This window comes from Sphaeramia orbicularis, chromosome 7 (assembly GCF_902148855.1).
Source record: "Sphaeramia orbicularis chromosome 7, fSphaOr1.1, whole genome shotgun sequence".
NCBI lineage: Eukaryota > Metazoa > Chordata > Actinopteri > Kurtiformes > Apogonidae > Sphaeramia > Sphaeramia orbicularis.
Window position 1 is genome coordinate 33970533 of NC_043963.1, and position 19716 is coordinate 33990248.

The 19716-nt window shown below is 38.5% G+C and overlaps 1 protein-coding gene across 1 annotated transcript in view; it reads right to left on the reverse strand.

Annotated features, from left to right (window-relative positions):
* Positions 1-19252, reverse strand: part of tnnt2a (troponin T type 2a (cardiac)) — a 29957-nt gene extending 10705 nt beyond the window's left edge. The window contains exons 1-8 of the mRNA XM_030139515.1: positions 19087-19252; positions 18372-18446; positions 18203-18213; positions 17570-17587; positions 9291-9353; positions 2893-2922; positions 2484-2508; positions 313-376 (exon numbers count right to left, since the gene is read on the reverse strand). Coding sequence (XP_029995375.1) covers positions 313-376; positions 2484-2508; positions 2893-2922; positions 9291-9353; positions 17570-17587; positions 18203-18213; positions 18372-18409 — 249 coding nt within the window. The 5' untranslated portion in view covers positions 18410-18446; positions 19087-19252. The remainder of the gene's footprint in view (positions 1-312; positions 377-2483; positions 2509-2892; positions 2923-9290; positions 9354-17569; positions 17588-18202; positions 18214-18371; positions 18447-19086) is intronic.
* Positions 19253-19716: the final 464 nt, after the last annotated feature.

A 19716-nucleotide genomic window follows, 5' to 3' on the forward strand; every position in this document is an offset into this window, starting at 1 on the left:
ATACCTGTCAACTATGTTACCCTGTAAAGGGAACTCAAGAAGTCCCTCTATTATATATTGACCCCTATCATAAAAGAGAGAATATAGTTTGAAGGTTAAAAAAACAAGATTAAAAACAACAAATGCACAGATAACTTCATTGAAGGTTCAATAAAACATATAGAACACTGGTGTAAAACCACTTCAAACAAACGACAAAGTTTCTTGTCATTGTGATGAACGACATCATGTACTCCAGTTACAGAATACCCTCAGGCAGGAACCTCTCATAGTAACTATGTCAGAATTTGATTCCCAGGCTTTTTTACTCACGTCAAAATCCACTTTCTCACCATCTGGGATCTTGGGGGGAATGAGGTTGGGCATGATAAATGGCCTGGAAATTAAAAGAAAAATGTCGGAGTTATAGCATAAGGTAAGGGAGAAAAAATGTCAGTTGATCTGAACAAAATAACTCTATTAACGACTATTAAATGCAATTACCAAATGCCTTTTTGTTGTATTTATGTGTTATGTTGAGGAATATTGCTGCAGGTTGCTTTGGAATCATTTTATTTTATGGCGTGGTGTAACTAGTAATGTAAAGATAGAGATGAAAAGTGCTTACATATAAATCATAAACAAGCCCTTTGTCAATGGAAATGACAGTATGTATGAATTCACTATAATTCCATTTCTAAACTGCGGTGAATCATCATCATGTATGAATTTAGAGGATATAATTTTTCATCTTCATCCAATTTCATTGGAATTATTTTTAGTATTCCTGTGCACACTGTCAAAAGTGTTAAAATGTGATGAGTTATGTATTTATTCGATTAAAGGGTGGGATTAAGAGTTCAGTATATGGTCACAATCTATGTTTTTGTACAGGAGCAAGGAGGTGGGGGAGTTGATTTACATGATTTTAATGTTTGTACGACTTGTACAGTTTAGAGAAATGAAAAGACAGAAGGCAGAGAAGAAGATGTACAGGTTGTCTTTGGAAGTGAAAAGGATGGACAGGAATAGGGACGAACACATCAGAGGGACAGCTCAGGTTGGAGGTAGTAGGTTGGTAATAGTAGTAGTAGTAGTAGTAGTAGTAGTAGTGGTGGTGGTAGAAAGAGTAGAAGCAGTATAGTAGTAGTAGTAATTGTAGTAATAGTAGTAATAGTAATAGCAGTGGTTGTAGTAATAGTAGTAGTAGTCATAATTATAGTAGTAGTAATAGTAGTAGCAGTAGTAGTAGTCATAATTATAGTAGTAGTAGTAGTAGTAGTAGTGGTCATAGGTATAGTAGTAGTAGTAATAGTAGTAGTAGTCATAATTATCGTAGTAGTTATAGTTATTGTAGTAGTAGTAGTAGTAGTAGTAGTAGTAGTTATAGTAGTAGTAGTAATAGTAATAGTACTAGCAGTAGTACTAGTAGTAGTAATAGTAGTCATAATTATAGTAGTAGTTATAGTAGTAGTAGTAATAGTAGTAGTAGTTATAGTAGTAGTAGTAGTAGTAGTAGTAATAGTAATAGTGCTAGCAGTAGTAGTAGTAGTAGTAGAAGTAATAGTATTAGCAGTAGTAGTAGTAGTAGAAGTAGTCATAGTTATAGTAGTAGTAGTAGTAACAGTGATAGTAGTAGCATTAGTAGTAATAGTAGTAACAGTAGCAGTAGTAATAGTAGTAACAGTAGTAGTCGTAGTTATAGTAGTAATAGTAATAGTAGTAGCAGTAGTAGTAGTAATAGTAGTAGCAGTCATAGTTATAGTAGTAGAGGTAATAGTAGTAGTAGTAGCAATAGTAGTAGTAGTAGCAGTAGTAGTATTAGCAGTAGTAGTAGTAGTAGTAGTAGTAGTAGTAGTAGAAGTAGTCATAGTTATAGTAGTAGTAGTAGTAACAGTAATAGTAGTAACAGTAGTAGTAGTAATAGTAGTAATAGTAGTAGTCGTAGTTATAGTAGTAATAGTAGTAGTAGTCACAGTTGTAGTAGTAGTAGTAGTAGTAATAGTAATAGTAGTAGCAGTAGTAGTAGTAGTAATAGTAATAGTGGTAGCAGTAGTAGTAGTAGTAATAGTAATAGTAGTAGCAGTAGTAGTAGTAGTGCTAGTAATAGCAGTGGTAGTAGTAATAGTAGTAGTAGTCACAGTTATAGTAGTAGTAGTAGTAATAGTAATAGTAGTAGTAGTAGTAGTAGTAACGGTAGTAATAGTAGTAATACTGGTAGTATGACTTACATTACTAACACTAACTAAACTGGTTTCAGTCTTTATTCACTCATTATTTCGTTTATTTGATCTTTGATATTCTTCTGTCTAACTTCTGTTTCCACTCTTTTTAGGCCTTTATTTGAATTCCAAACCCACTTTTAACAGAGACTGGACTTTACTCCCTTCATTTTCATCAGGGAACCGTCCCACTAGCCTTACTTGCAGCTTGTCCATGCATGAATGAAACCACTGTATAATACATTAATACATTTTTTAGTCGCATAAACAACAGTCACTCACTTGAATTTTGGCTTGGCTTCTTCTTCTGTTGAAAATAAAAATAAAAGTATGAATAGAAAAAATGCACTGACTGGCCCAGACCACCCACACACACACACACACACACACACACACACACACACACATACACATACACACGCACACACACACACACACACACACACACACACACACCATCACTTTCACCTAGACCATACCAAAACATTTCATAATCCATCTGGAAAACCTAAACACAAGCTTGAACTGTATTTCCATGAGTGCAGGTACTTAATAACTATCTGTAAATCACTGGTGCAGAACCAAACGATTCATACCAAACGCTGACATGGGTCATGGCTGAGTGCAAAAGCTCATAATGTCATAGGTGTGCCTGTGAGCATTTAGGTGTAATTATGGCTGACTGTGTTACCTTCTCCCTCCTCTGCCTCCCCTTCTGCATCTGAAACAGGAAGAAACAGCTTCAGAGGAATGTATGTGTGTGTGTGTGTGTGTGTGTGTGTGTGTGTGTGTGTGTCGTGTGTTAGAGTGAACAGACGCGTGCAGAAGTGCTGACAGACAAAATGATACAGTACTGATAGAAGAGGAAGATCAAAACAGAGCTCTGTGAAAGGACATGACACTTAGTTTTTTGTGTTGCTTTTGTCACATCGTCATAAATAGCGCTTTAAAGAGGTGAGAGATGAGAGACCTGATCTTAAGCAGAGTGTCACCACAGAGGGTATGGCATCCATGACCTCTGCATGACACGGAGCCGAACACTTCAACAAAGGTCATGAAAACAAAAGCTGTGAAGACTCGTTATTCTACTGACGATGAAGGACTGATTTTATTAGTTTATTTAACAGGGACATTGGGAAGGTGAAACTGCCTTATTTTAACCCTTTCATGCATAGTGGTCACTACAGTGGACATCTGTTCTACAGCTGTTCTCTTATATATTCATGGATTTTGTTGTTTTAGTTCCATGTCAGTCAACACAGTGGATGCTTATGCACCATGCTTATGAAAATCACAGCAAGACTACAGCTGAAAGATGGTCATTATTAATACAAGTGACTTCCCCTCTTTTTCTTTTTTTTTTTTTTGCTAATGTTGAATGCAGGTCAAAGTTGAATGGAGAGAAGGTGAGGAATATGTTGTATACAGTGGCGGCTGCTCGTCTTTCAGACAGGGGAAGCTCATTGTCGGCTTACATCAAAAAAATTGTCATGTTATTTAAACATAAATTCAGCCCTCCATTCCTTTTTAAGAAAATGGTCGGTGACCTTATTGTACCAAGTAGGCGTCTTTTCCAGGGAGTGAGTGTGTTTTATTTACAGTGCAAGAAATGAACAAGTCATTTTGTAGTGGTTTCTCTCTCACTTTCACAGCAGAATGCGCAACAGTATTAAACTGAACTGTGTCAGTGAAGGAGTAGATCTCAAAATAGCTGTCAATCAAATGGGATTCAGCCTTTCGACTGATCCTCCAATCAGCACATGGAAGCCTGGCATCCAGCCCAGCCAAGCTCCGCCCACAGCTCCATTCACCCCCAGAGACGCTGAGCGTCTGGGGGCGGGACAACATCGTGGCATTTATCCAATTACCATCCAGTTTTGAGGCAATGAAAAAAACTGTTCCACTCAGTCCCATTGAAGTGCATGGATGCTGAGCGTCTACGGACAAATGCACTGAGCAGAGATCGTATGAGAAAACAGCGCAACGGGAATGTATGAGAAGTGAACAACATCGAGTCCGTTGATTTGTGATAAAGCTGATTCTGAACGAACTCGTCTGTGAGATGAACGTGTTCTAACACATTTGTAGTCAATAAAATGTCAACACAACCGTACATATTTAACCATTTAATTTTCCTAATTTTAGGGGAAGCTGAGCTTCCCTTGCAGTCTATGAGAAATTGCCTCTGGTTGTATAAGTATAGACATTGATTGTTATTTACAAAGATCTAGTCCATAACAAAATTAGAAAAGACTTTAAAATAATGTGAAGCAAATGTAATTATAGGCTACATATTACACATCTCCTCTGTGTCTGTTGGATTTGTGTTAATGTGTGTATGTCAAATAAAAAATCAGCTCCAAAAAAAATAACAGGGACATTGTATGTTGATTGACATTAGTATCTGTCACATCTCCTGTCTACTCTGCTCTCTCTCTCTCTTTCTTTCTCTCTTTCTCTCTCTCTCTTTCTTTCTCTCTTTCTCTCTCTCTCTTACTTCTCAGCCACACCTCCTCATTACTCTGCCTGTCACACCTCCTCATCAGTTGATCACTCTCACCTGTGAGCCCGGCTGGGCTCATTAGGTAGAGGGTATATATTCACCTCTCTCTTCTCTGTTCTCTGCCAGATTGTATCTACCACCGTGTGTTACTCTCCAGCGTTTTCTCCTGTCTGTTTTTCTGATCCTGACCCTGTTAGTTCCTGACCTGCCCTGCCTGCCGCCTGGAGATTCACCTGCCCGCCTGTTAGACCACGTCTCCCTGTCTGAGCCCCCGGTAACCGACCAGCCCTGTCTGACCATGTCTCTCCGCCTGACCCCCGGTTAACTGACCTGCCTTCTGTCCTCTGGCCTTGTCTCCTGCCTGCTCCCCTCTGGACTCGTTTGGATCTCCTGGTTTCGGACCCCCGCCTGTCTCTGGTTAACCTGTTGTCTGTCCCTTGTCGGTTGCTTGTCTGCTTCCTAATAAAGACTGTGCCCACCGAGCACCTTAAACTGCACTTGGGTCCTCCGTTGTACTTGTTTCAGTACAATCTGGCCACAATGGACCCAGCAGTTCGAACCGCGGAGGGGGCTCGCTTGGACCGAGTGGAGCAGGGAGTAGCTGCCATCGCTGCACAGGTCCAGCAGCTGGTGGCTCTCAGAACACAGCAGACTTCTTCCACTCCTGCTCCGCTGCCTCCAGCTTCAGTCCCAGGTTCACCATCTGACTCTGTGCCGGAGCCCCGGGTAGGGGAGCCGGAGCGCTACGCCGGGGACCCAGAAGGCTGCAATCCTTTTATCACGAACTGCTCCATCCTGTTCGCTCTGCAACCACGCACGTTTGTTACAGAGGCAGCCAGGGTCGCCTTCGCAATTAATCACCTCACCGGCAGAGCTCGGCTGTGGGGAACAGCCGAGTGGGAAAAAAGTACCCCCGCCTGCTCTTCATTCCAGGCTTTCAGTGAGGAGCTGCGGAAGGTTTTCGGACCGGTGACCACGGGACCTGACGCTACCGGCGGCCTAATGAGCATCAATCAAGGTAATCGATGCGTTTCTGATTACGCCATAGACTTCCGCACTCGGGCTAGACTCAGTACCTGGAACTCTGATGCTCAGTGTGACACTTATCTGAGAGGACTAGCCCCTTATATCAAGCATCAGCTGGTTTCTTTTGACCTTCCCCCTTCCCTGGATGGATTAATTGAACTAACTACAAGGTTGGACCGACGCATACAGCTGTGGAGACAGGAGTCATGTCGGGAGGTGGGAGAGCACCGAGCCTCAGTCCGAGCTCCGGGGTTACCACCTCCTTCCGACCCACAGACTGAGACTTTTCCTGTAGAAAGGGTGGAGCCGATGCAGGTGGTACGAACCAGGGTGTCAGCGGAGGAAAAGGAACGACGGCGCCGAGAGAATCTGTGTCTATACTGCGGTCAGGCTGGACATTTTATTTCCGGATGTCCAGTAAAAGAGGAGGGCTCGGCAGCTAAGAGGGGCATCCTGCTGAGACGGTCCCAGATATCCGCCCATAACTCCCGACCTTTGTTCCATGTTCAGCTCCAGTTGGCAGGAGGTCCTCTCACCCTCGCTGCCTTCATAGACTCAGGGGCGGATGTCAACCTAATTGGGGAGGATCTCATCAGGCAGGTGGGCGTTGACCTGATTCCTCTGTCCCGTCCTGTGTCAGCCCGTGCGCTGGATGGGCATCTCCTTGGAACTGTCACTCATCAGACTAAGCCCATCCAGATGTTTTTGTCTGGAGACCATCACGAGACTATTCAGTTCCACGTCCTGAAGTCACCTGATCCCCCGTTAATTCTTGGTTATCCCTGGCTCCGGCGTCACAACCCACATATAGACTGGTCCACGGGGTCCATTCTGGGATGGAGCCCCACCTGTAAATCCATCTGTCTCCAGCAGAACCGTGGCCTGAATTCTCCAATCAGCTCCTGTTCTGCTATAGATCTGTCCCGGGTTCCGTCTGAATACCTTGACTTCCAGGAGGTCTTCAGTAAGGCCAGGGCCACATTGCTACCACCGCATCGTCCATATGATTGTGCCATTGATCTCCTGCCTGGCACAACTCCTCCTAAGGGACGCCTTTACTCTCTGTCGGCTCCTGAGAGGGAGGCTATGGAGACCTATATCAACGATGCCTTGGCTGCAGGCATTATTCGGCCGTCCTCATCTCCTGCTGGAGCAGGGTTTTTCTTCGTTGACAAAAAGGACAAGACTCTCAGACCCTGTATAGATTACCGGGGATTAAACGACATCACTGTTAAGAACCGTTACCCTCTCCCCCTCATTTCCTCTGCGTTCGAGCTGCTGCAGGGGGCTACCATCTTTACTAAATTGGATCTCCGGAACACTTACCATCTGGTACGGATCCGTGAGGGGGATGAGTGGAAGACGGCTTTTAATACCCCCACTGGTCATTACGAGTACCTGGTTATGCCCTTCGGATTAACCAATGCCCCCGCAGTGTTTCAGGCACTTATCAATGATGTCCTTAGGGAGATGCTGAATAAATTCGTGTTTGTGTATCTGGATGACATTTTGATTTTTTCTCGGTCTAAACAGGAGCACATTCATCACGTCCAGGCGGTGCTGCAGCGCCTTCTTGAGAATTCCCTGTTTGTGAAGGCCGAGAAGTGCGAGTTTCACGCCACGTCGGTGTCATTCCTGGGTTACATTGTGGGGCGGAACCGGATGGAAATGGATCCAGCCAAGGTTTCAGCTGTCACCTCCTGGCCCGTCCCCGAGTCCCGAAAACAGCTCTAGAGATTCCTGGGGTTCGCCAACTTTTACCGGAGGTTCATTCGAGGTTACAGCACTGTGGCAGCCCCTCTCACCGCCCTCACATCTTCCAAGGTTCCGTTCCGTTGGTCTGTGGCTGCTGACAAAGCTTTCAGACACCTGAAGGACCGCTTCAGCTCTGCACCCATTTTACAGGTTCCGGACCCGGAGAGACAGTTTGTAGTGGAGGTGGATGCCTCTGATGTGGGGGTGGGGGCTGTACTCTCTCAACGGTCAGCTGATGATCAGAAAATGCATCCTTGTGCTTTCTTTTCCAGACGATTATCTCCTGCAGAAAGAAATTATGATATCGGCAATCGTGAACTGCTGGCAGTGAAATTAGCATTGGAGGAGTGGCGGCACTGGCTGGAGGGGACCAAGGTTCCATTTCTGGTTTGGACTGACCATAAAAATCTGGAATACATCCGAACAGCCAAAAGGCTCAACTCCCGTCAAGCTCGTTGGTCATTGTTTTTCACCCGTTTTAACTTCTCTCTCTCCTACCGGCCAGGTTCCAGAAACATCAAACCTGATGCCCTGTCTCGCCAGTTCCTGGTCGGGGAGGAGAGCAGTGACCAGCCAGACCCCATCCTCCCAGCCTCACATCGCGTCGCAGTCCTCACCTGGGATGTGGAGGAACGAGTTAAAGCCGCCCTGGAGGATCAGCCGGGTCCTAGTGCCTGTCCCCCCAACTGCCTGTTCGTACCTCAGGCTTTAAGGTCAGAAGTCTTACAATGGATACATGGATCAAAACTAACTTGTCACCCGGGTATTCAGCGCACCGTGGAGGTATTGCAGCGGCGGTTCTGGTGGCCATCCCTGGTGGAAGACACCTCTGAGTTCGTCTCAGGACTCCCCTCTGGACTCGTTTGGATCTCCTGGTTTCGGACCCCCGCCTGTCTCTGGTTAACCTGTTGTCTGTCCCTTGTCGGTTGCTTGTCTGCTTCCTAATAAAGACTGTGCTCACCGAGCACCTTAAACTGCACTTGGGTCCTCCGTTGTACTTGTTTCAGTATCTATCTATCTATCTATCTATCTATCTATCTATCTATCTATCTATCTATCTATCTATCTATCTATCTATCTATCTATCTATCTATCTATCTATCTGTCTGTCTGTCTATCTAAATCAAACACAGACAAACATAATAGAAGTTTTTCAATACAACATTTATAATTAATAACACATTACTCAAACTAAGAAAAAAAATATTCAAATACACTTGGCATTTATGCATATTAAAAAATCCAACAGGGACAGGACTAAAACCTTTCTAATGTAATGTGAAGCCTGTTTCTCCCGTGGGTGTGACCATTCAGTCCCTCATTGGGCGTGTGCTTATTTAGAACCATAGACGAGACAGAACGATAAGAATAAATCCAACCAGCATCCCTCCCTTTTAACGCTGTGAACAAAAGAGACGTCTAAATACCGCTGGTTAAGTACAACAGACAGTACCTAATTCTGATTAATAAGCACCAGAGAAGCCTTAGGGTTGGGAGGGTTGACTTTACTCTCACCCAGATTCTGTCTGTGTGACTAAGAAATGACAGAGAGAAGGAGAAGAAAACACTGGCTGCAAGTTAGGAAGTAAGTGCAGCCTGTCACATACCAAAGTGAGGTGAGACTGAGATAACAGGTCATTTTCCCGTCGCTGTGACTGATAGTTTAGATTTGGGGAGAAGTTAATCATCACCGCTGTGGTGTTACTGAGACATACTCAACGACACAACGCCTCAGTGTTTTCTGTCTGATAATAATCACACACTGTTTCCTGAAAACCTACTGACTGATGGTTTCCACTGCTCACCTTCCTCATCGTTGGCCTCCTCCTCTTCCTCTGCAGCAGGTTTGTCTTCATCCTGAGGGGGCTCTGGTAAAGAAGGACGTTGGCAGTTCAGTGTAAACCACAACAGTCCCAGGGTGGGATACTTACTCCGTGCTATGACAGAGTTATTACTGTCCCCTATCCATGACCTTTTGTTATATTTATGTTATTAAAAACAGGAATGCAATGCTTTTGGCAGCAAGTAAAAAGACTATCACTAGAAAATGGTTAAAGCCTGAAGCACCCACAATGGAAGAATGGATCGACATCGTACAGGACATTTACATTCTGGAGAAGCTGACATTTTGTTTTAAGGGTCAAAAGGAATGTTTTTTCACTATTTGGTCAAAATGGACAAACTATGTTAAATTTGTAATGGATGTGAAATGAATACATTGGCGATGTGAATACATTTATATGATATGCATTTCTGTTTTAGGTTAATGTAAACATACACACCTTAATGTGTCTTATCATGTTGATGCAGTAGTGGAGTAAGCCCCCCCCCCCTTTTTTTTTTCTTCTTTTTTCCCCCTCTTTATTTATATTATATGTTCTATATGTGACTAAAATCTTGGATTAGCATCTTTTTTCCATTTGAAATGTGGAAATTGAATTGTACCCATAAGGAAGCTGTGTAATAATTGCTTTTCCAAATAAACAAAGAATTAAAAAAAAAAACAAAACAGGAATGCACAGAACAGATATGTGGTAAACCTAAAATTCACTTTCACCACAGACAGTGTGTCGTCTTCCTGCCAGTTGAGTTGCACAACAGTTACTGCACATGAAACTTAGTGAAGGGATACATGGGCCAAGGACGAACCCACTAAATTTTGGAACAGATTCAAGGGCAGAAACTGGAATTTCTTGACTTTCTTTAACACTGGACAGCCCAAGGCTAACGTAGACTGGGAACCGTTAAGTAGAAAAAAAAAAAAAAAAAGACTGAAATAGAAAGCATAACCTCAAAGATTATGAAATGAACAAGTTTTAACTAAACCATCACCAGAGACTGGAAACCACCTCTTTGCTCAGAGTGGAACAATTTACGTGAAATGAAACCTTTTGTATGCTGTAATCGTTATTTGTTCTATTTGCTGTTGTTTTTTTTAATCCATGCAGACAAGTGTCTTTTTCATGCTTATGTGTGACACTACAGACATTTCAAGGATGTTTAAATACATGATATCCATCCTCTAACACAGTGGTTCTCAAACTTTTTACAGTGGAGTACCCCCTGAAATATATATATATTTTTTTTAACCAAGTACCCCAAACTCTCGCTTCACCATTTTTGATTGAAAAAATGTGTTCCTGTGTCTAAGATGTCTGTTCATATTTTCAAAACTTTGTAAACAAACAACATATATTTAACTGTAATATATAAAAAATATATAAAATGTTTTAAAAGTAAATTTTGTGTGCAAAATATAAACTGAAAAGTGCCCTCTTTCATTGATAAGAAAAATAAATAGGTCATTAATTAATAAATGAACTTTTCATCAACAAAAATAGTTACTTAGCTACTCAAATAAACTCATTTTGAATAATATAAAATAGAAATGTTCTTAAAATGTTACCAAAGCTTAAACAAGATGATTGACAATCAAATTATTATATCAATGTGTTTATTGTGCTTTATATTTCAGCATTAATTATCATTATTTATTTTATATTTGGTATAAGATGACTTATGTAATGTACTTTTCAAAAAAACCCATATATATAGGTCCAATAGTCATGCATGAGCCACTTTTATAGAATTAAAACTGGGTACATTATCATCCGTGCAGTCAGGGTCGTGTAAGATCTAAAGGCCTAACTTTTAAGACAATTACATAGACACACTCACATTCACAATTACATTTTTTGTATCACGTGTCATTGAAACTGCATTCAGTTCTAAATGATGTTTCAGTTTTGGTTGTTTCTTGCTTTGTTGGACTCACACAGTCGAGTTTCAGTCCCTTTTAAATATGAATATATGAAATTTTTTTTATATACATTTCTGTTACATACATGTACGCAACAAAATTATTTCACTGACACAGACTTGTTCTATTTCCATTCCATAATACTAACAATACGCAAGTAACAAAACATATTGTTAGCCTTATAGCATAACTGCTTAACCCATAAAGACTCAAACATCCACCATCTACCAAAATCATCTACTGATATAAACTGTTTAATCCCTGCTGATCCACTAATCCATGTAAATAATTGGTGTAAAATACAGTTTGTCATCTTTTCATGGTCTTCACATATGACCCATTTGGACTTTCAGAGGCTCCGTGGTTACCATAGAAACACCATCATCTTTTACAACACTGATTCACCAGTAAAACCCATGGAGTTGGATCAGTGACAGCGGAAGTAAACACTTGGTTTATGATAAGTTAATGATAGACTTGACTGAAAAAGTCACTTTTTCTTCAGTTTTCTGTGTTTTTCTGATATAATAACCCTCAACTTTACTCTTAGCTTTTATGAACATCTACATAATCAATGAATTAAATGCAGGAAAATGCCTGATTTTCACTGAAAAAAACAAAACAAAACACAAAATACAAAATATAACACTACAATAAATGCTGATAAATCACATAAGGACGGTTAAATATAGAGGAAAATTTATTTGGGAACTGACACAAACGTCACACTGGGTCCTTATGGGTTAAGTCATATTTTTTGCCAAATTGTGATATCTGCATAACTTTATTCTCTTAACACTGCTGCTTTGTTTTATGCAGATATTACAGTTTGATCAAAAATATGACTTAGGCTATTGTGCTATGAGGCTAACAATATGTAAGTAAGTCAAAATTTAAATATATATATATATATAAATATATATATATAAATATATATATATATGTATATATATATATATATATATATATATATATATATATATACATATATATATATATATATATATATATATATATATATATATATATATATATATATATATATATATGCATCAGTAATGTGACATTTAGATTTTACATTATAATCCTTAAATATTGAACATTTGATTAATGTCCAAAAATTCAGATGTTACATATCAATGGTAAAATTGAAGTTGGACTACAATATTTTTCAAATCCTCTCATGAAATGATTGTGATAATGTTATTTATGCTTGATAGATTAAGTGTAACTGGGATTCAGTATGGAATCATTGTACCTGCTCAAAGGTGATTACTGATGTGTATAAAAGAAATAAAAAGAGAAATGTGTTTGAAGAACAAAATTATTCCAACTTTATGGGCAACAGTGTATTTGTGCTTAGATATTTTACCTGTGAACAATAATATCCACTTCCTCCATTTAGACCTTACTTGAGAGAAGGTGCTCTAATACATGTTTTCCTACATTGTTTTTCCAAAAATGTGATTATATTCTGATTGCATTTGCTAAAAGGTTATGAAAAATAAGGGTATAAAGAGGCATTCTAGGTTATTTAATTATTGCTTGTACTGGAGACTATTTGGATTTTTAAAAAAATTTGGACCATTTTTTAAATATGCTTTTATTGCATTGTTTTGCTTTAGAGGTTAAATGAAACTATGTTCCAGACGAGAATAGACAGGAGTGATAAGGTGTTGAGAGTCATCAAGTGCTCACTTCGGGCTGCCACAGTGGAATGTGTCTGCGTGTGTGTGCAAATATTTTGCATCAGATAGACAGGATGACACTTAATGCTCTCACTCCTGACTCCAGCAGCCATAAAACAACATTAACCCATAATGAACCACTAAACCTAGTAATATGTTCAAATGATTGGTGTAAAATACAGTTTGTCATCATTTCATGGTCATCAGATATGACCCATTTGGACGTTCAGAGGCTCTGTAGTTACCATGGAAACACCGTCATCTTCTACAACATTGATTCACCAGCAAAACCCATGGAGTTGGATCAATGACAGTGGATGGAGTTTTTAATATCTTTGCTGAAAAAGTCACTTTTTGTTCAGTTTTCTGTGTTTTGATATAATAACCTTTGAATTTACCCTGAGTTTTCATGAGTATAAGTATAGGAAATCAAATATTTAAAAAATACAGGATTTGCAGGAAAAATGCAAAATACTGAGGATGATATTAAAATAAATGGCAATAAATCGTTTAAGAAAAATTCAATAGAGAGAAAAACTCATTTGGGAACTGCTACAAAATTAGCACTGGGTTTTTATGGGTTAAAAACAAACAGCGCCCACATGTTCGAGAACAGTTTGAACAGGATTTAGGAACCTGGGAACACAACGCAGCCCCAAATAGAGTAAATGATCTCATCAGGTGAGAAATATCTCCATGACTGGCAGCAAAAAGAGGCTGATCTTGTGGATTCAGGCAATGTTAGAGTAACTGAAGCTTTGAAAAGCAGAGCTCACGCTTCTGTTGGATGAGGAATGGTGCTAATTTATCTGGATTCATATTAACCCCTACAGACCCACAGCTAGTTTTATGGTGACCTCCAAATGAATTTTTGACTACTTTTATCCTTTACTAAGTAATTTATCAGCATTTATCATAATATCCTCTGCATTTTACATATTTCAGTAAAAATCAGGTATTTTCCTACATTTAATTTACTGAATATTTAGATGTTCATAAAAGCTCAGACTAAATTCTGCTTCCATTATTTTTACGTGGCTACATCTCTACGAGTTCCAAAAGTCAGAACAGAACTGGAAAAGAAAGCTTTTAGATTTTTTTTACATGAGATAAAACTGAAGGAAGTGGTCTTTTTAAATACATTCTAAGTCATTCTAAACGAATGGGAAAAAGATAAATTTGGATGTAGATGTTTTTCTAATTGATTGAATCAAATTGTTTTGAGATGCTTTTAAGGAACATTGTTGTATCTTTTAATTATTGATGGTGCTTTATATGTTTGTTCTTAGTTAAGTGATTCATGTAAGGTTTTTGACTGACTTTTATTATGTGTTTTATGTATATCTTTAGCGTCGATGTATGGCTGTGGTTTCTATTTTGTGTAACTTCTGCTGCTGTCTTGGCCAGGACACTCTTCCAAAACAAGTTTTTAATCTCAGTAAGTTATTGTTTATCTTAGTTAAATAAAGGTTAAGTAATAATAATACCAATAAAAAAGTTATTATATAAAAAACAAGGAAAACTGAAAAAATACTGAGAATTTTGGCCAAATATAATGAGCACAAAATAAGTGTCTACAACCACTGCCAATTGTCAAACTACATTTTTTTTTTTTTTTTGGTGAATCAGTGTTTCAGGAGATGACGGTGTTTCCATATTCACTCTGGAGTGTCTGAACGTCAAAATGGGTCATATTTGATGTCAATAAAAAGCTGAGAAACTGCATTTGACATGAATCATCTACATGTATTGACAGGAGTAGTGTCTCTAAAGTTATTAACTCCTAAAGACCCACAAAGCCTCTGGTCACCAAAAGCACCAACTCATCTCTAATGTTTCATACCTGTTGATCCGCTAATCCTATCAATCCATGTAAATAATTAGTGTAAAATGCAGTTTTTATCTTTTCGGGGTCATCAGATATGACCCATTTGGACGTTCAGAGGCTCTGTATTGAACGTGGAAACACCGTCATCTTCTACAACAGGGGGTAGGCAACCTGTGGCTCTGGGGCCACATATGGCTCTTGAGCCCTTTTCCAGTGGCTTAATGTTGCTTTGTCAAAAACATATGGAAATGAATAACACTTTTTTTTTTTTGGTACACATTTTGCCAGAGCAATAAAGTGATTCTGATATCATGCAGTTGTAAAAATGTAGACTCTACTCCTAAAAATAGTAAAAGTAGCAAAAGTAGACTACTTTTAATTTTATAACGCTGAAGGTATTTATCTGTATTCTCCTTTGCAAAGAAAACCTTCACTTACCAGTTGATTTTTGCATCAAACAAAAATAATGACAAATATCACTGTTTTTTTTTTTTTTTTTTTTTTTTTTTTATTTTGTCATTTCTTTTTGTTCTATAAATGCACTGAAACTTTTATTTATTCTCCACATATTCTGTACAAACTAATCCTAAAGAGCTTCTTAAACAGTCACTAGTTTGATGAAAGGTGTAAGGGTTTCTTTTGGCTCCAGACAGTTTAGTTTTTCTTTTTCTGTCCTAAAATGACTCTTTAGATTGCAAGGGTTGCCGACCCATGTTCTACAACATTAATTCCCCGGTAAAACCCATGGAATTTGATCAATGACAGTTGTTTTTGAAGCTTGTTTTTATGTTCAGTTAATGATATATTTTGCTGAAAAAGTCAATTTTTCAGTTTTCTTTGTTTTTATGTAGTAACCTTTGAATCGACTCTGAGTTTTCATGAACATCTACATCAGGGGTGTCAAACTCATTTTAGCTCAGGGGCCACATTAAGCCCAAATTGATCTCAAGTGAGCCGGACCAGTAAAACAATAGCATAATAATAACTTGTAAATAATGACGACTCCAAATTTTTCTCTTTGTTTAAGTGCAATCAAAATTAAATTATGAAAATATGTACATTTACAAACTATCCAAACAAAAATGATGTGAATAACCTGAAAAAACTGAGTGCAATTTTAACTATATTACACCTCAACTTACCATTTATACATGCATATTATGAATTGGATCTACAAAGGCACAAAATATTTAATAACAGGAAGTATAATGTTAAAATTTTCCTCACAAAATTTCAGGTTTTTCATATTTTGTTGTTAAAGGATAGTTTGTACAGGGTGGGGAAGCAAAATTTACAATGAACATTTAGTTGTTTTTTCTCAGCAGGCACTATGTCAATTGTTTTGAAACCAAACATATATTGATGTCATAATCATACCTAACACTATTATCCATACCTTTTCAGAAACTTTTGCCCATATGAGTAATCAGGAAAGCAAACGTCAAAGAGTGTGTGATTTGCTGAATGCACTCGTCACACCAAAGGAGATTTCAAAAATAGCTGGTGTGTCCATAAAGACTGTTTATAATGGAAAGAAGAGAATGACTATGAGCAAAACTATTACGAGAAAGTCTGGAAGATACTATTAAAGAAAAATGGGAGAAGTTGTCACCCGAATATTTGAGGAACACTTGCACACGTTTCAGGAAGCGTGTGAAGGCAGTTATTGAGAAAGAAGGAGGACACATAGAATAAAAACATTTTCTATTATGTACATTTTCTTGTGGCAAATAAATTCTCATGACTTTCAATAAACTAATTGGTCATACACTGTCTTTCAATCCCTGCCTCAAAATATTGTAAATTTTGCTTCCCCACCCTGTAAATGTTAATATTTTCATAATTTAATGTAAGTTTTTACACTTAAACAAAGGAAAAAAATATGGAGTTGTCATTATTTATAGGTGTAATGTAGTATTATGTTTTTCGCAATAAACTAAGAAAATTTGGAGTCATTATTTATAGGTTATTATGCTATTATTTTAGTTGAGATCACATTGTCCTGTATGTGGAACCTGAACTAAAACGAGTTCAACATCCTTGATTGTTAATATCTGAGCTGTAATTTTTGCAAATTCATCTCACGGGCCGGACTGGAACCTTTGGCGGGCTGGTTTTGGCCCCCGGGCCGCATGTTTGACACCCCTGATCTACATGATCAGTGAATTAAATAAAGGGAAAAATTATTTACACTGAATAATGCAAAATACAGAGGATAATGTCATGATAAATGGTGATAAATCTTTTGAGACAGGTTAAAAAGAGACAAAAATCCCTTTAGGATCTGCCATAAAAGTTGCACAAGGTCTTTACAGGTTAAATATTTTAGATCAGTAGATAGTTTTGGTCGCTGGGGGCTGTTTAGGTTTTTGAGGGTTAACTTCATGTCTTCTGTGACACCACATTGCAGTCAATATTTCCCCAAGAGCAGCTTTTACTGACTATGGAGTATTTCCAAAAGTATGATTAAAGCTCAAAGCAGTACCTTCCACTGCCTCCTCCTGCTCCTCCACCTCTTCCTCCTCCTCTACCCCCTGATCTCCTGCTGAGCAAAGCACAGGGCTGGTTAGTAGAGCGAGCTCGCATATAGCAGCCAGCGGCGTATAAAGGTAGACAGGTTGGAGGGAATAAATGATGAGAGAAAGAAAGAGTTCAAGGCATGATGAGATCAAGCACGACGTGACTGAACTATAATCGCTGTTAAATGTCACAGCTGTGTCACTACAGCAAGTGTTTTAACCACGAGTACATGTGCAGTGCAAATGCATCCCAAAAAGCTGTACTACAAAAGTTCACCAGCCCTCATACCTTCAGCCGCTTCGTCCTCTGAATTAACACAACACAGGACGTACACAGAGAAGAAACACATGCATTAAATCACATAACAACAAATACACACTGAATAAAAGCAACATTTAAACTGCAAACCACTGCTGCTATTATTATACAAAAGAAAAGTAGGAAATTTTATCAAGCTGCTAGACTGGAATTAAAGGGTGTTTGTACAGTGTCATCAACTTACTATACAAACAGCCTTTAATACCAGTGGATTTAATATATAATAATGCACTGCTAATGCTAAATACAGTTCAAGTAATGCTTCCATCATTCATCTTTTCTCTTAGTCTGTCCTATGTTATTAAAAGGCTTTAACATTAGAAAGGAATGTCAACACTCTGTTGTTTAAGCTCATTTACAGCATGTTACATATTAATAGTTTTCACCTAAAGCTATGGAAACTGTAAGCTAAGGGTGTAGGCTGAAACTTATTCTAATAACACGTTTTTATGTATGACATTCCCACTTGTGTCAGTACATTCCTTTATAGCACATATATGTATAAGGGAACATGCAGTGTCTTAAGCTGTTTTGACAGTAGATAACATCTTTTGACACTCAAAAAAAATACTGTATACTGTGAGTCATGATGGTATTTCTTACCTTCCACCTCCCTGTAAAGAACAAATACATCAGGACTTTACTTTTCTGGTCCAGAGCACAAATACAAAGCAATCTGTCATCGCATTTCATAAATATAACAAGATGTTCTATATGTTGGAAAGACAGAACTTGTGTGTTTGTATTGCAAAAAAAAAAAAAAAAAACCTACTCTTCATACTCCTCCACCACTTCCTCGTTGTCTGACATTTTAGTGAATGTTCAGGTGTGCAGCAGCAAATCCAAACTTTAGAATGAAAAAAAAAAAAAAAATTAATAAGGAACAGAAGCACTGCAAAAATCTAAATCTTACCAAGTGTATTTCTCTCATTTCTTGTCAAAATATCTCATCACACTTAAAATAAGACATAATCACCTAAAGAGGAACTTTTCAGTGAAAGAGACGAACTTATTTTTAGGCAATAGATCTTGAAATCTTATTTCAAGAAATCTGACCAGGATCATTTTCACTTGTTCCATTGGCAGATTTTTTTTTTTTTTTTTTGCTTGAATTAAGCAAAAAAAAAAAAAATAAAAATTGAATTAATCAACCATCATTTTCACTTGTTCCATTGGCAGAATTATTTGACTCATTCAATTTTTTTTTTTTTGCTTAATTCAAGCAAAAAAATCTGCCAATAGAACAAGTGAAAATTATCTAAGTAAGATTTCTTGAAATAAGATTTTCAAGATCTATTGTCTAAAAATAAGTTCTTATATCTCACCGAAAAGTTACTCTGTAGGTGATTATGTCTTATTTTAAGTGCGATGAGATATTTCAACTAGAAATGAGAAAAATACACTTGGTAAGATTTGGATTTTTGCAGTGAGTCAATGCATTTCTCTTCACTTTCCTTTTCAAAGTCGTTTTAATCAGTGAAACTTACCAGAAGATGAGTTTGGATGATGGAAAATAAAGATGACCAGTCCTCAATTCACTAACAGGAAGGTGATGGAGAGTCTCAGAGGGTAAAGAGGACTGTGTGGTGGGACAGCGTGTTTTAGATCTCTTGTTGTGTTATAAATAACTTTTTAGATAGCTTGTACTCTCATTATCACCATTCCCAAAAAAGGCCGCTGTGAGTTGCAGCGCCAAACGGGCCCAGATAAAGGCACAGTTGTTCACAATGATTCATACAAACACATACACACACACACACACACACACACACACACACACACACACACACACACACAGAGATACACACACAACACACACACACACACACACACAGATACACACACAACACACACACACACACACACAACACACACACACACAGAGAGATACACACACAACACACACACACACACAGATACACACACAACACACACACACACACACACACACACACACACACACACACACACAGATACATGGCACGCTGCCACTGACACAACACAGGCATGTTCTTATCTGCATCCTTCCTACCGTGTGATACCCGAAGTTAAAAGTACATCCATGCATGAAAGGCTTGACTCTGCCTCTGTGTCGCGTGAGTCATCAACAACATCAA